The following is a 17385-nucleotide window of genomic DNA, read 5'->3' on the forward strand; positions in this document are numbered from 1 at the left end:
GTAGGTATAAAAATAGAAAAACCTTGTGACCTCTCTAGAGGCCATATTTTTCATGAGATCTTCATGAAAATTAGTGAGAATGTTCACCTTGATGATATCTAGGTAAAATTCAAAACAGGGTCACGTACCTTCGAAAACTAGGTCAATAGGTCAAATAATAGAAAAACCTTGTGACCTCTCAAGAGACCATATTTTTCAATGGATCTTCTTGAAAATTGGTCAGAATTTTTATCTTGATAATATCTAGGTCAAGTTCAAAACTGGGTCACATGAGCTCAAAAACTAGGTCACTATGTCAAATAATAGAAAAAACGACTTCATACTCAAAACTGGGTCATGTGGGAAGAGGTGAGCGATTCAGGACCATCATGGTCCTCTTGTTAATCAGTCTCACCACGTGACGAGCACAGACAAATAGTTTAGCATATAAGAAATAGTTTAGCAAATTTATAAGCGGGCACCGGTGGGTTTTCCCGCTTTCTTTATTTATCCGATCCAATGCATACTTTTTCGGTACATTTCCGCTATCTTTGCTTTGTATTGAAAGCAAATTTAAATAGCAAACCTGTAAGTAACTAAGTAGAATTGATTCATTAATTTTAGTCTTGTAAGTTTCCATTCAGCCTGTTCTGACCACTTGTAGCGTTATTAGCTCATCTGATTTTTGGAGGAAAAAAATGATGAGTTATTGTCATCACTTGATCGGTGTCGGCGTTGCCTGGTTAAGTTATATGTTTAGGTCAGTTTTTTTCCTAAACTATCAAAGCTATTGCTTTGAAACTTGCAACACTTGTTCACCATCATAAGCTGACCATGTACAGCAAGAAACGTAACTCTGTCTTGCTTTTTGCAAGAGTTATGGCCCCTTTTGGACTTAGAAAATCAGATTTCTTGGTTAAGTTTTATGTTTAGGTCAGCTTTTCTCCTAAACTATCAAAGCTATTGCTTTAAAGCTTGCAACAGTTGTTCACCATCATAAGCTGACTCTGTACATCAAGAAACATAACTCTATCCTGCTTTTTGCAAGAATTATGGCCCTTTTGGACTTAGAAAATCATGGGTAGGACAATTTTTCTATTATACAAAAAAAAATTAGATGAGCTTCAGCACCCGCAAGGCAGTGATCTTGTTTTTACTGGCACGATGCATTTCAAAAAATGTTTCATATGCTGTTGCTCGCTTGCTGTGCGTAAATGGTTTGCATCTGGGCTTTGAAGTAAGATTTTTTTCTGAAAGATTACTCACTTGCCTAAAAGATGGTCAGTCATTGATAAAGAAATATTTTTGAAACAAAAAATATGGACCTGGAAGCAGTAGATCTACATGTCAAAATGCTCATGATCGCCTTTCTAATGGCTCATTGTTTCAGGGGGGAAAAAATCAAAATCACTTTTTTGGCACTTTATTTTCTCGGAATACATTATCACTGTACTAAATAGATTTAAGTGTATATGGCTCATGGACCCATACTGTATCCTAGATATATCCACCTATGTGCCAAGGCTGTGAATGAAGACTGATGCTGAACCGTTTTTGACAGATTTTTTTAATAATATAATTACCCGGTTTAGAGTGAGGGTATGACTTTTTAGCTCACCTGTCACAAAGTAACAAGGTGAGCTTTTGTGATCGTGTGGCATCTGTCGTCCGTCCGTCCGTCCGTAAACTTTTGCTTGTGACCACTCTAGAGGTCACATTTTTCATGGGATCTTTATGAAAGTTTGTCAGAATGTTCATCTTGATGATATCTAGGTCAGGTTCGAAACTGGGTCACGTGCGGTTGAAAACTAGGTCAGTAGGTCTAAAAATAGAAAAACCTTGTGACCTCTCTAGAGGCCATACTTTTCAAGGATCTTCATGAAAATTGGTCAGAGTGTTTACCTTGATGATATCTAGGTCAAGTTCAAAACTGGGTCACGTGTCCTCTAAAAACTAGGTCAGTAGGTCAAATAATAGAAAAACCTTGTGACCTCACTAGAGGCCATATTTTTCATGGAATCTGTATGAAAGTTGGTTTGAATGTTCATCTTAATGATATCTAGGTCAAGTTCGAAACTGGGTCACGTGCGGTCATAAACTAGGTCAGTAGGTCTAAAAATAGAAAAACCTTGTGACCTCTCTAGAGGCCATATATTTCATGAGATCTTCATGAAAATTGGTCAGAATGTTCACCTTGATGATATCTAGGTCAAGTTCAAAAGTGGGTCACGTGCCTCAAAAACTAGGTCAGTAGGTCAAATAATAGAAAAACCTTGTGACCTCTCTAGAGGCCATATTTTTTATGGGATCTGTATGAAAGTTGGTCTGAATGTTCATCTTGATGATATCTAGGTCAAGTTTGAAAGTGGGTCACGTGCCTTCAAAAACTAGGTCAGTAGGTCAAATAATAGAAAAACGTTGTGACCTCTCTAAAGGCCATATTTTTCATGGGATCTATATGAAAGTTGGTCTGAATGTTCATCTTGGTGATATCTAGATCAAGTTCGAAACAGGGTCATGTGCGGTCAAAAACTAGGTCAGTAGGTCTAAAAATAGAAAAACCTTGTGACCTCTCTAGAGGTCATACTTTTCAATGGATCTTCATGAAAATTGGTCAGAATGTACACCTTGATGATATCTAGATCAAATTTGAAACTGGGTCAAGTGCCTTAAAAAACTAGGTCAGTAGGTCAAATAATGCAAAAACCTTGTGACCTCTCTAGAGGCCATATTTTTCATGGGATCTGTATGAAAGTTGGTCTGAATATTCATCTTGATGATATCTAGGTCAAGTTCGAAACTGGGTCAACTGCGGTCAAAAACTAGGTCAGTAGGTCTAAAAATAGAAAAACATTTTGACCACTCTAAGAGGCCATATTTTTCAATGGATCTTCATGAAAATTTGTCTGAATGTTCACCTTGATTATATCTAGATAAAATTTGAAACTGGGTCATGTGTGGTCAAAACTAGGTCAGTAGGTATAAAAATAGAAAAACCTTGTGACCTCTCTAGAGGCCATACTCTTCATGAGATCTTCATGAAAATTGGTTAGAATGTTCACCTTGATAATATCTAGGTCAAATTCAGAACTGGGTCATGTGCCTTCAAAAACTAGGTCATTAGGTCAAATAATAGAAAAACCTTGTGACCTCTCTAGAAACCATATTTTTCAATGGATCTTCATGAAAATTGGCTCGTGTGGAGACAGGTGAGCGATTCAGGACCATCATGGTCCTCTTGTTTTGTGATGTGACAAATACATTTTAAAGAGGAGTTATGTTTCTAATGTCTTTTTAGCTCACATGTCACAAAGTGACAGTGTGAGCTTTTGTGATCGCGCAGCGTCCGTCGTCCGTCCGTGCGTCCGTCCGTGCGTAAACTTTTGCTTGTGACCACTCTAGAGGTCACATTTTTCATGGGATCTTTGTGAAAGTTGGTCAGAATGTTCATCTTGATGATATCTAGGTCAAGTTCGAAACTGGGTCAACTGCGATCAAAAACTAGGTCAGTAGGTCTAAAAATAGAAAAACCTTGTGACCTCTCTAGAGGCCATATTTTTCAATGGATCTTAATGAAAATAAGTCAGAATGTTTACCTTGATGATATCTAGGTCAAGTTTGAAACTGGGTCACGTGCCATCAAAAACTAGGTCAGTAGGTCAAATAATAGAAAAACCTTGTGACCTCTCTAGAGGCCATATTTTTCATGGGATCTTTATGAAAGTTGGTCTGAGTGTTCATCTTGATGATATCTAGGTCAGGTTCGAAACTGGGTCACGTGCTGTCCAAAACTAGGTCAGTAGGTCTAAAAATAGAAAAACCTTGTGACCTCCCTAGAGGCCATATTTTTCTATGGATCTTCATGAAAATTGGTCAGAATGTTCATCTTGATGATATCTAGGCCATGTTCGAAAGAGGGTCATATGCGGTCAAAAACTAGGTCAGTAGGTCTAAAAATAGAAAAACTTTGTGACCTCTCTAGAGGCCATATTTTTCAATGGATGTTCATGAAAATTAGTCAGAATGTTCACCTTGATGATATCTAGGTCAAATTTGAAACTGGGTCACGTGCGGTCCAAAACTAGGTCATTAGGTCTAAAAATAGAAAAACCATGTGACCTCTCTAGAGGCCATATTTTTCCATGGATCTTCATGAAAATTAGTCAGAATGTTCACCTTGATGATATCTTGGTCATGTTCAAAAGTGGATGACGTGTGGTCAAAAACTAGGTCATTAGGTCTAAAAATAGAAAAACCTTGTGACCTCTCTTGAGGCCATACTTTTCATGAGATCTTCATGAAAATTGGTGAGAATGTTCACCTTGATGGTATCTAGTTCAAGTTCGAAACTGGGTCAAGTGCCTTCAAAAACTAGGTCATTAGGTCAGATAATACAAAAACCTTGTGACCTCTCTAGAGGCCATATTTTTCAATGGATCTTCATGAAACTTGGTCAGAATTTTTATCTCGATATCTAGGTCAAGTTCAGAACTGGGTCACATGAGCTCAAATACTAGGTCACTATGTCAAATAATAGAAAAAAACGACGTTATACTCAGTTCAAAACTGGGTCATGTGGGGACAGGTGAGCGATTCAGGACCATCATGGTCCTCTTGTTTGTATAAAGAAATATAGGTAGACAAAGCAAAGAAAAAACACCCCAAAATACACCAGATTGCAACATATTAAACCTTCAATTTCAAAATTTTCAGGGGGAGGACCCCCTGCTCAGGTTCCTCTGGCTCCTTTTCTTTCATCACTGACTACTTCAAACTTTAGAAAGGCCTGATATAAGTCTATATAAACCATGTGACCCCAGGGGCGGGCCATATTTGACCCTAGGGAAATAATTTGGACAATCTTGGTAGAGGACCGCTTGATGACGCTACATACCAAATATCAAAGCCCTAGGCCCTGTGGTTTTGGACAAGAAGATTTTCCCTATATAAGTCTATGTTAATGATAAAAATAAACAGGGCCATAACTCACTCAAAAATTGTTGAACCTGTCTGATTTTCAAGGGGACACAACTAGGGTACCAATACATCATTCTGACAAAGTTTGGTCAAAATCCCCCCAGTAGTTTCTGAGGAGATGCGATAACGAGAAATCGTTAACAGACGGACAAAAGGATGTCCGACCACGGACGCAGAGAAAATGAAGAAATTTTTCATGCGTTGTTCATTTTTTTTTAGCTCACCTGTCACAAAGTAACAAGGTGAGCCACAAAGTAACAAGGTGAGCTTTTGTGATCGCAGGGTGTCCGTTGTCCGTCCGTCCGTCCATGCGTCAGTCCGTAAACTTTTGCTTGTGACCACTCTAGAGGTCACATTTTTCATGGGATCCTTATGAAAGTTGGTCAGAATGTTCACCTTGATGATATCTAGGTCAAGTTCGAAACTGGGTCACGTGCCATCAAAAACTAGGTCAGTAGGTCTAAAAATAGAAAAACCTTGTGACCTCTCTAGAGGCCATATATTTCAAAGATCTTCATGAAAATTGGTCAGAACGTTCACCTTGATGATATCTAGGTCAAGTTCGAAACTGGGTCACGTGCCATCAAAAACTAGGTCAGTAGGTCAAATAATAGAAAAACCTTGTGACCACTCTAGAGGCCATATTTTTCATGGAATCTGTATGAAAGTTGGTCTGAATGTTCATCTTGATGATATCTAGGTCAAGTTCAGAACTGGGTCACGTGCGGTCAAAAACTAGGTCAGTAGGTCTAAAAATAGAAAAACCTTGTGACCTCTCTAGAGGCCATATATTTCATGAGATCTTCATGAAAATTGGTCAGAATGTTCACCTTGATGATATCTAGGTCAAGTTCAAAAGTGGGTCACATGCCTCAAAAACTAGGTCAGTAGGTCAAATAATAGAAAAACCTTATGACCTCTCTAGAGGCCATATTTTTTATGGGATCTGTATGAAAGTTGTTCTGAATGTTCATCTTGATGATATCTAGGTCAAGTTTGAAAGTGGGTCACGTGCCATCAAAAACTAGGTCAGTAGGTCAAATAATAGAAAAACCTTGTGACCTCTCTAGAGGCCATATTTTTTATGGGATCTGTATGAAAGTTGGTCTGAATGTTCATCTTGATGATATCTAGGTCAAGTTTGAAAGTGGGTCACGTGCCTTCAAAAACTAGGTCAGTAGGTCAAATAATAGAAAAACGTTGTGACCTCTCTAAAGGCCATATTTTTCATGGGATCTATATGAAAGTTGGTCTGAATGTTCATCTTGGTGATATCTAGATCAAGTTCAAAACAGGGTCATGTGCGGTCAAAAACTAGGTCAGTAGGTCTAAAAATAGAAAAACATTGTGACCTCTCTAGAGGTCATACTTTTCAATGGATCTTCATGAAAATTGGTCAGAATGTACATCTTGATGATATCTAGGTCAAGTTCGAAACTGGGTCACGTGCCCTCAAAAATTAGGTCAGTAGGTCAAATAATGCAAAAACCTTGTGACCTCTCTAGAGGCCATATTTTTTATGGGATCTGTATGAAAGTTGGTCTGAATATTCATCTTGATGATATCTAGGTCAAGTTCGAAAACTGGGTCAACTGCGGTCAAAAACTGTGTCAGTAGGTCTAAAAATAGAAAAACCTTTTGACCACTCTAGAGGCCATATTTTTCAATGGATCTTCATGAAAATTTGTCTGAATGTTCACCTTGATGATATCTAGATACAATTTTAAACTGGGTCACGTGTGATCAAAACTAGGTCAGTAGGTATAAAAATAGAAAAACCTTGTGACCTCTCTAGAGGCCATACTCTTCATGAGATCTTCATGAAAATTGGTCAGAATGTTCACCTTGATAATATCTAGGTCAAATTCAGAACTGGGTCATGTGCCTTCAAAAACTAGGTCAGTAGGTCAAATAATAGAAAAACCTTGTGACCTCTCTAGAAACCATATTTTTCAATGGATCTTCATGAAAATTGGCTCATGTGGAGACAGGTGAGCGATTCAGGACCATCATGGTCCTCTTGTTTTATGATGTAACAAATACATTTTTAAGAGGAGTTATGTTTCTAATGTCTTTTTTGTATAAAGAAATATAGGTAGACAAAGCAAAGAAAAAACACCCAAAAATACACCAGATTGCAACATATTAAACCTTAAATTTTGAAATTTTCAGGGGGAGGACCCCCGGCTCAGGTTCCTCTGGCTACTTTTCTTTCATCACTGACTACTTCAAACTTTAGAAAGGCCTGATATAAGTCTATATAAACCATGTGACCCCAGGGGCGGGGCCATATTTGACCCTAGGGAAATAATTTGGACAATCTTGGTAGAGGACCGCTTGATGACGCTACATACCAAATATCAAAGCCCTAGGCCCTGTGGTTTTGGACAAGAAGATTTTCCCTATATAAGTCTATGTTAATGATAAAAATAAACAGGGCCATAACTCACTCAAAAATTGTTGAACCTGTCTGATTTTCAGGGGGACACAACTAGGGTACAAATACATCATTCTGACAAAGTTTGGTCAAAATCCCCCCAGTAGTTTCTGAGGAGATGCAATAACGAGAAATCGTTAACAGACGGACAAAAGGATGACGGACCACGGACGCAGAGAAAATGAAGAAATCTTTCATGCGTTGTTCATTTTTTTTTTTTTTTTTCTTTTTTTAGCTCACCTGTCACAAAGTGACAAGGTGAGCTTTTGTGATCGCGGGGTGTCCGTTGTCCATGCGTCAGGCCATCCTTAAAAAATTGTTTGTTTGCGGTAACGCGACCGACTCACGAAAATCGCCGCGACTCAAACAATTTTTTAACCCAAAACTCGGAATTTTTTTTTTTATCGGTGCCATGTTTTTATTCTTTCCTGTTTCGTTATTTCTTTTGGGTAACTATTTGTATTTGTATAAGTTTTCCTAGACAGTGTTCGTTGAGGTTCAACTACATGAATGATCGATATGGCCGATAAGAAACAAAATGTGTGAATGTTACGCTTTCTGTATACCGCTAATTAACAAGTGACACAAATACGATAATAGGCTGCTCTTCTATGCATTGTTTATCAATTAACTTTTACACATTGATCAATAGATACCTTTGGCAATGACGGACATTATTGTACCAAATACAAACCGCGAGAAGCCCACGTGTCAGTCGGCGCGTGGCATGATTGACATCTGCCAGAAGCTGATTAATATACCAAGCTCCGCCTACTGCCATACATCCGCTTATGGCGGCGAACAATATTCGAATTCACCGGGATTTTGATTGACAAGGGGCAGTTCTTTCGAACTCGTGACGCATAAAAGAAAATTTCCTCGGGTCAAGCCGACGCACGGGAAATGTTTTTGTGCGGGTCAAATACGAGTTTTTGTCGATAAGTGCGAGTGAAAACCCAGAACCTCGGGTCTACCGAACGCCCTGCCGATTTCCTGATATACTACAAAAATTCATGCAAAAAGTTGTTTAGAAAATTACACATGGACAAATCGTGGTACATAGTGTTATCTGTGCAATACTGCAGACGTATTTAACCGAGTTTAGATTTGTAAAATAATGATTTTTCTCGTACGTAAAACATCTGGGATAGAAAAATTCTGGATATCATTCTGTCATAATTTCTCAAACAATTTTGCAAACAAATAATAATTTTAGTTTCGATCTTTTGTCGTTGCATAATCTTTTTAATCTGCCCCGAGGATAAAAACTGCAGTGACACTGCACAACTCACTTGGAAAGAGCACAATAAACGTCAAAATTATTAGACAAACAAAATTTCTACCTGAAAATTTATTTATACAGTTAAACATCCTTTCAATGCAATGACTAAAACCAGCGAAAGAAATCCATAATGTTTACGTTTCTAGATTTTCCTATTTGCGTGAAATTAAATTTCCATGGGTCCACTTTTTCCTATTTTTCAAAACCCAGACTTTAGAAACATAGTTATTATTACTGAAACTTTCTGTGACTTAAATAATGTAACTGAAATTCATGCAAATTTTTGACACCTGCCATCAGAAACTGGGTTTAATCTGTTTGACAACTGTTTCTTTTAATGTGTGCTGACAGTAGCGGATCAAAGAAGACGTGTATTATGTGTGATGTCATAGTGATGTCACTGCTATTGACATGTATTTAATTCAAGAAGTGACTGTGAAATGCTTTTATGGGTTTTGTGTTTTGACTTTGAGTGCATTAGTACTGGAAGCTTGATTTTATTTTTGCTGATATGGAATTAAACCTAGCTTTTTTTAATTGTATTCATATTCAGATTAGGCTTTTCTTGGTTAAGGCAATCATTGCAAGAGTGAAAAAAACTTTAATTGGCAGTTTAATCACATAGATCACAAGGATAAGAAATTAGGTTTACATTGATAAGTATATTTAGTTCCATTTTCAACTTGCATGTCATGGCGCTATTAAAAATCTTTCGCGTTTCCCTAAAATCACTCCACCTCTCCCTAAATCTCTCCACTTCTCCATAATCTTAGCTGAGGAAGAAATGACTTCTCCCTAAAATATTAACATAGCTTAAGCCCTGAGTAAAACAATGTAAAGCAATTAAGTAATTGTCTTAAAAATTACATGATACATAGGCTTTGAAGGAGTGCGGTGCTAGTAATCAGACTCGGTCTACAGGGTATTAAAATACGAAGATTTTGCTATGTACTTCAATGCTGAATCCATAAGGAATGTAATGTTTTTTATTACCCTAGCCAGTGCAAAGACATTCAAAAGGTCTGGCCAATTTATTTTTGTTTAATTATTGATAATCTTAAATTTTTAAGTTCATATGGAGATAATAAGCTCTGTTTGTAACTGGTGTCAGGCTATCTGTTGTTTTTACTGTTATTAAAAAGGTAATATTACTAGTAATATTAGTATTCATACTTTGTGAAAACTACCACCCTTGCAGATATGTTACAATCAAGTTAGCATTCTACAGAGAAGTGTTAGTACCCAGAAGGTGTATAAACCAGAGGGTTACAAAAGAAAATGCAGGTGTTGTACAATTAGTATACAAAAAAAAAAACGAAAAAAAAAAAAAATCCCTACCTACCTACTCGCACTAAAAATTCTGGGTCGCGTTACTGCAAACAAACAATTTTTTAAGGATGGCCTCAGTCCGTAAACTTTTGCTTGTGACCACTCTAGAGGTCACATTTTTCATGGGATCTTTATGAAAGTTTGTCAGAATGTTCACCTGGATGATATCTAGGTCTAGTTCAAAACTGGGTCACGTGCCTTCAAAAACTAGGTCATTAGGTCAGATAATAGAAAAACCTTGTGACCTCTCTAGAGGCCATATTTTTCAATGGATCTTCATGAAAATTGGTCAGAATTTTTATCTTGATGATATCTAGGTCAAGTTCAAAACTGGGTCACATGAGCTCAAAAACTAGATCACTATGTCAAATAATAGAAAAAACGACGTCATACTCAGTTCAAAACTGGTTCATGTGGGGACAGGTGAGCGATTCAGGACCACTTGGTCCTCTTGTTTTGATTTAATGTCGCACCAACACATGATGGTCATATGGCGACTTTCCAGCTTAAATGGTGGAGGAAGACCCCAGGTGCCCCTCCGTGCATTATTTCATCATGAGAGGGCACCTGGGTAAGAACCACCGACCTTCCGTAAGCCAGCTCGATGGCTTCCTCACATGAAGAATTCACTGCCCTGTGTGAGGCTCGAACCCACATTGATGAGGGGCAAGTGATTTCATGCATTCATATAAACAATCATAATTAAAGTGTATTTGGTACGAAAGAACCTAGTGTTATTTCTTGGCAGTATATTATTGTTCAGAACATTAAGCTTACCTTTCGTGTATGTATTCATCAGAATAGAAGTGCAAATCAATAGTATATTATTACTAAACATTCAGTTTCTATTGCTGTCTAATGTCAAAGTGATTTCATGGACATATCCCAATCAAAATCCCAGGAAAAGTGCTGTTTTGTCAAGTTAGAAGTCCATAACGAACATTAAAGAAACAAGATACACAGTGATGCGTTGCAATTGTACCTACTGCGTTGAAATCATTTTTGGTCGATTATTTTATATGCCCGCAATGAAAATTCACCGATTACTAAGAAATAGTTCTGGCTTGACAGTGTCATACTTACGATTTGATATAAACATGCCCATGGGCCGCTTTATACAAGATTTTACCATTTGTGATGGAAATTCTACAAAAACGACAGTCCCTCGTCAAACTGTACAGAATAGTATACATTAATGACAATAAATTGCACTGAACAAGTGTTTGTGGCTGGAAGAGTACACATGTGGGCTCCTGTCTCACTGGTTGTTTTCATTCAAATGTGAAAAAATATGGGAAAACTCATTAGAAAACTTAACATAATATAGTCAGCCTGCCATATTTATCCACCGCTTCTGCGACGAATCCTCCAACGCACGGCGTTGGAACCACCGCTTCTGCGAAAGCTATAACCAGTGTGGTCACCCACTTGTCATCGAGTCGCGTATAGCCAGCCATTACATGTGATTGTCAGCATGTTTGCATAGGTGACAATTTGCGATTGTAAAGATGTTTGAAGTAACTTCGATTGTTTTCTCACATACTAATTACTTGGCAGAATTAATTAGAAAAAAGTGATAATTAGTCTTAATTATGAATCTTCGAGTAAATTTAATATTATAAGATACACATACATATCTTAAAATGATACACTGTATGCATCACCATTTTAGTCTTGTATTCCAGGAAAGATGAAATGTTTTAATGCTATGTTGTTAATAATTAATAAAGAATTACATTTCACCTATTCTGTCTTTACCTTTTTACCTCAATTGAGCATTGTTTAAGTGAAATATTGTGATCACTAAGTCTGTACAATAGAGGCCAAAGTTTTGACAAAATGCTTAAGTCTTTCCATCAGTCTAGTTATTAAAGACTGCAACTTTTTCAGCTTTTGGAGTCCCAGGACTGCAGCTTAAAATTGTGAGAACCCTGTACATATGAAACATTAAGTTGAGCTTTCTGAAGTTTTGCCCTACTTATCAGATACCATAGTACTGATTATTTGACAATTTTTTACATACACCTGACATAATCTGTATCAAGATCCAAAGTAGAATTGAACAAGAAACTCCTGATCAGTTTGTTATAAAAGCATATCCATTCTAGAGGTCAGGTAGAGCAGAAAAACATTACGAAAGTTACAATCACTGCTCTAGCTGAAACAGTGAAATTTGATTGGATAAAGAGACTGAAAACAACAATTAGACAATATATTTTATCTTACAGCTACGAGAAGCAGTTTTCCAGTTTGCACAGAAAGAGTTGGCACCAAAAGCAGATGAAATTGATAAGACAAATTCATTTCCAGAAATCAGGGTAAGAGTCATTACATTCACCTATACTTACTCTTACTTTCAAAAAAAAAAGGAAGAGCTAAATTTAAGTCTTGCCAGTTTTGTATGTAATACTTGGGTATATCATCATTGTGTACTTGTTCATAAGTTAAGGCAATGGTAAAACAAGTTTTATAACAGTTGAACAAAATGATTAGCCCTAAAAAAAATTTAACTCGCCTGAACTTTGTTCAGGGCGAGCTATTTGTATAGGTGGATACTGTGGCGTCCATCTTCCTGTGTCAACATCATCTCCTCTGAAACTGCTGGTCAGAATTACACCAAACTTGGTCAGTAGCATCTAGGCATAGGCCTCTATCAAGTTTATTCAAATGCTTCACCGTGGCCCCTTTTCTCTGCCGCCAGAGCTAAAAATAGAAAAAAGTCATGAACCTCTTGATGGATCTTCATTAAACTTGTCTGTAGCATCATTATAAGGTCCTAAGTTTGATCAAATGGGGGCCCTTTTAGGGGATGCTAGAGCCAAAATTAGAAATACCTTTAAACAACTTCGTGTCATGAACTGCTTGAAGGATTTTCATCAAACTGGTCTGTGTCATTATCAGGTCCTTTCTCATGTTTGCACTTGGCCCCTTTAAGGGGCGGCTATAGCCAGAGTTAGAAATACCTTTAAAAGACTTTGCATGAACTGCTTGATGGCTTTTCATCAACTTGATCTGTAGCATCATTATAAGGTCCTCTTCCCAATATGTTCAAATGGGGGCACTTGGCCCCTTTTAGGGGCCGCTACAGCCATTATTAGAAATATTTTTAAACAAGTTCTTCTCATGAACCGCTGGAAAGATCTTCATCAAACTTGGTCTGTAGCATCAATATAAGGTCCTCTCCAAATTTATTCAAACGGGGGCACTTGGCCCCTTTTAGGGGCCACTGGAATTGAAAATAGAAATGCCTTCAAAAGACTTCTTCTCATGGACCGCTAGATCGATCTTCATCAAACTTGATTTGTAGCATGAGTTTAAGGCCATTTACCAAAAAATTCAGTTGGGGCTGTTAAAGCTAAAACTAGAAATACCTTGAAACAACTTCTTCTGATAAATAGCTTGATGAATTTTCATTAGACTTGGTATGTAGGATCATTATAAGGTCCTCTCTCAGATTGTTCAAATGAGGGCAGTTGGCCCCTTTTAGGGGTTGCTAGGGCTAAAAGTAAAAATACCTTTTAATGAATACTTCTCATGAACCACTCAGTGAATCTTCATCAAACCTGGTCTGTAGCCTTACTCATTTGGCTTATCTGGATGACTTATTTTATGATCTGATATTTTATAATTGTCATCCCTCTAAGCCTTACCGGTATCTGCATTTTCGTGTTAGGAAATCGAAGACATTAAAAAATAAATAAAAAAGTCATAATAGACTGGTCAGACTTACTTGCTTTAATAAATTAAACATTAATATTCATGTAGAGACTTCAAATGGGTTGAAATCAATTCATATTTTTAAATAAGAGACTTAAATCTTCGAAAATATGATATGACAGGTGCAAGGAGATATCTGACCTGACACCGATTTCAATAACAGCAGACTGCCGATGACACTAAATTGCAGAAACAAAACACAAAATATACATTCATAAAATGTCAGCGAGGTAAGTTTATGCTTTAATGTCAACACAAATTCATTATTAGAGATGTAATCATTACAAATACTTTGTACATGTACCAGGCGTTCTCAACAGATTTCATTGGTGATTTCCCAACAGAAATCAGTCAGGGGTGTAACTGTTTCAAGTTATCGCAGTTTATAATCCATTTGAGTTATTGCTTAAACTTTCATAACTTGTTTCAGTTATCATAAAATATTATAAAGCCCTCCTGTGCCAATGACTCATTTTGAATGAGACTAATGCAATTATTTCCTGAATCCTTGACCTTTTATCTTTCCAACTATGCAGTAAAATCTTTTACGCAAGGCTGATAAAGTTTTACGCAAAAGTTTTAAAGCTATAAAACTCTTAATATCCCATTATGCTTTTCAGGTCATGCTCAGACTAAAAGAGAATTTGATTAACCACAGTTTGCTACTAATTTCACTTTAAAGGTCACTTTGTGAGAAGAACAAAAAGGCTTTTTTGAATAACTTACCTGAGTTAACTATATTTTGTAACTAATACTAATACAGGTTATAAAATGCTTGAAAAGGTAACTGAAATAGGTTACATAACTTAAAACAGTTCCCTGACTGGAAATATGGAGAATAAGTTTGGATGTGACGGAGACAGCGACAGCCAAAAGGGGCCTGGTCATGTAAAATCAATTCCAGACAGTAACTTGAGAATGACTTGACCTAAAATGTTGAAACTTAACTCCCTGAGGCCGATATCGTGATATACATGCTGCGGCGAGATAAGAATTACCACCTGACGTCGATGAACATTATCTGATTTTATCATAATCACACTCGCAGGCAGTCAATTGAAATCATGCATGGAAATATTATTAACAACTATACTTATAAAATCTTCCAAGTTTGAACATTTTTCCACTTTTGTCTGTAACTTATATCCAAATAGAATAATAATTTCACTTCGAAACATTCACCATTTTTACACACCTACTGCATTTAATAAATATTTGAACATTTCCAGTTTTATTACTTTTTTTACATGAAAGCACATTAAATTCCAATAAATAAAAATACATTATTAACACAGAGTAATTACATCAGCATTACTCAAAATTAACACCCATTTTTGAGTGAATATCCATGGTTTATTTTGATGTACACAAACCTTGTGTGACAGACACTGAGACAGTTAAGTTGTAATATTTACACCCATCTTTGAAGAATTATTAAATTTGCAAAAAGCATTTATTTACACACATTTTCATGAAACATGTTTTGTTGTATTATTTTTATCCATTTGTATTTAATGCAATGTAAGTGCACGAATATTTCAGTCTTCTAAAACATAACATTTCCCGACCAGTCATTTCTCTGATAATGAAATTTCATCGTTGGAATCATCATCAGATGGAAATGATACGTCAAATTCTGCATGATGATGAATATTTTCTTCAATGTTAGAAAAATCTCCAACAGCCAACATTATTTTAATCTTTTGAAATACAGTATGAACGAAACACAGCGGAGTTCGTCATTTTTATTTCCTTTACCGCATATTTACAAACATGTATTTTAACAAGGAAACTAATTATTAGCATAATTAATACCTATAACATCTAAGACATAATAGCCGGTATGCAAAATAATTTTGCTTTTATCAGGATTATCAAAAATTAACAAGTACGTGACGCAATGAGCATGATCTCGGTGCCGCGACTATACTCGTCAATCCCCGTCCTGGGGAGTCCTGATAATGCGCATATAGTCGGATATCGACGCTACAGGGGTAGAAAATATAGCGCCTTTAGTCGCATTTCAGCCCCAAGGAGTTAATAGGATGATTTGACATACAGAGTATATGACCCCTATTGATTTTGGGGTCACTTGATCAAAGGTCATGGTCACAGGAGCCTGAACAGTAACTTGAGAACCACTAGGCCAAGAATTTTGAAACTTAGCGGGATGCTAGGACATGTCAAGTAGATGATCCCTATTGCAGCCAACCATCAGTGTCTCTTTGACTTTCGCTCCTGACCCCTATTGACTTCTTGCCTATACGACTTTGCATTGGGGGAGACAAGCGCTTTTTTACAAAAGCATCTTCTAGTTTAATTTGGTGTGCTTGGCCCCTTTAAGGGTCAGATGGTTAAAGGGCAAGGAATACCTGACAATAAGTTAATTTTATATGAAAGCCAACCTCAAGCCTTTCATAACACTGAAAAAAGATAAAATCGGATCACTATTGAAAAAGATATGGCAGTTTGAAATTTAAGAAAATGGCTGGTCATAGAGGCAGCCATCTTAGTGTGTTTATGACATCATTTACACACTGCTGAATTCTTTATTTAGCAAATAACCTTTTGAATTAATTAACTTCATATGTTTATTGAGTGTAAGATGTAAAACATGGTAATTTCTTTCATACCCATGCATGGTCGTAAGAGGCGACTAATAGGGTCTTAACACTTGGTTTTGCTGTAACTCTGTGATTCCAGCTGATATGCAAATTATCCATACCTCATGTTTTTATTTCGATGTAAATGAGATGTGAAATCAAAATTTGTAGTCCTGAATGGCGCCATATAACCTGTACTGTGTTGGTGCGCCGTAAAACCCAAATCAAAATATTTCAGTATACAGCCAAAACGCCCCAAACCGGATTTCCTAAAACCGGAATCCACCGAAAGTTGGACATTCCTGTAGGACCCGAATTTTTAAACACGAACAGTCAAATTAAACATGCAAAGGTGATAATTAAAAAAAAAAGTGTACAAAAAGGCCACGCTCAATTACTCAATAAATTATGAAACATTTCTTTTTCAATTCAGCATGTGATTGTCGGAAAATTGTTAATAAAAGAATGATTAAAAGAGATTAACCAAATAAGTTTATGTTCCCTTGCATATACAGAAAACAAACTGTCATTCATAGTGTACCAAAGGAAACACCTGTATGATAAGCAGAAAACATTAACAGATATATAAACATCTCCTACAGTTCAAATCAAGGATATTTTTTCCCAATCCGGAATCCTCTGAAAACCGGAATTTTTAGTCGGTCCCAAGCTTGTCCGGTTTAGGGGGTTTCCACTGTAGCTGTGAAAAGGTGAGAAATTAATTTACAGAGATAAGTAAAAAGTTCAAATATGTATCTAGAAAATTACTAAATCTGTCATTTTGTTTTTTGTTGCCATGGAAACAAAATGGCCACCATTTTAATAAAACTTTTACATGCTTATACCTTTCTCATTGTTAAGCAGATTTTGAAAATTCTTTAACCTCTTTAAATGATTTGAAAAATCCTAGCAGGCAGAATTAACTTATGAACAACATTGCCTTTCCCTTTAAGGTCCCCTTTAGGTGAGCGACTTAGGCCCATTTGTGCCTCTTGTAGTCCATGTTTAACAGTTCTGCCACTCAGAACAGTTAATGTTTTACACTTCAGCCACTCTGAACA

At 36.7% G+C, this 17385-nt stretch overlaps 1 protein-coding gene across 1 annotated transcript in view; it reads left to right on the forward strand.

Moving 5' to 3' along the window:
* The window catches only part of LOC123563971 (isovaleryl-CoA dehydrogenase, mitochondrial-like), a 133284-nt gene that overhangs the window by 7560 nt on the left and 108339 nt on the right, over window positions 1–17385 (forward strand). Inside the window, 1 exon segment of the mRNA XM_053536639.1 lies at window positions 12233–12322. Within this exon segment, the coding sequence (XP_053392614.1) occupies window positions 12233–12322 (90 nt within the window).

This window comes from Mercenaria mercenaria, chromosome 2, assembly GCF_021730395.1.
Source record: "Mercenaria mercenaria strain notata chromosome 2, MADL_Memer_1, whole genome shotgun sequence".
In the NCBI taxonomy this organism is placed as follows: domain Eukaryota; kingdom Metazoa; phylum Mollusca; class Bivalvia; order Venerida; family Veneridae; genus Mercenaria; species Mercenaria mercenaria.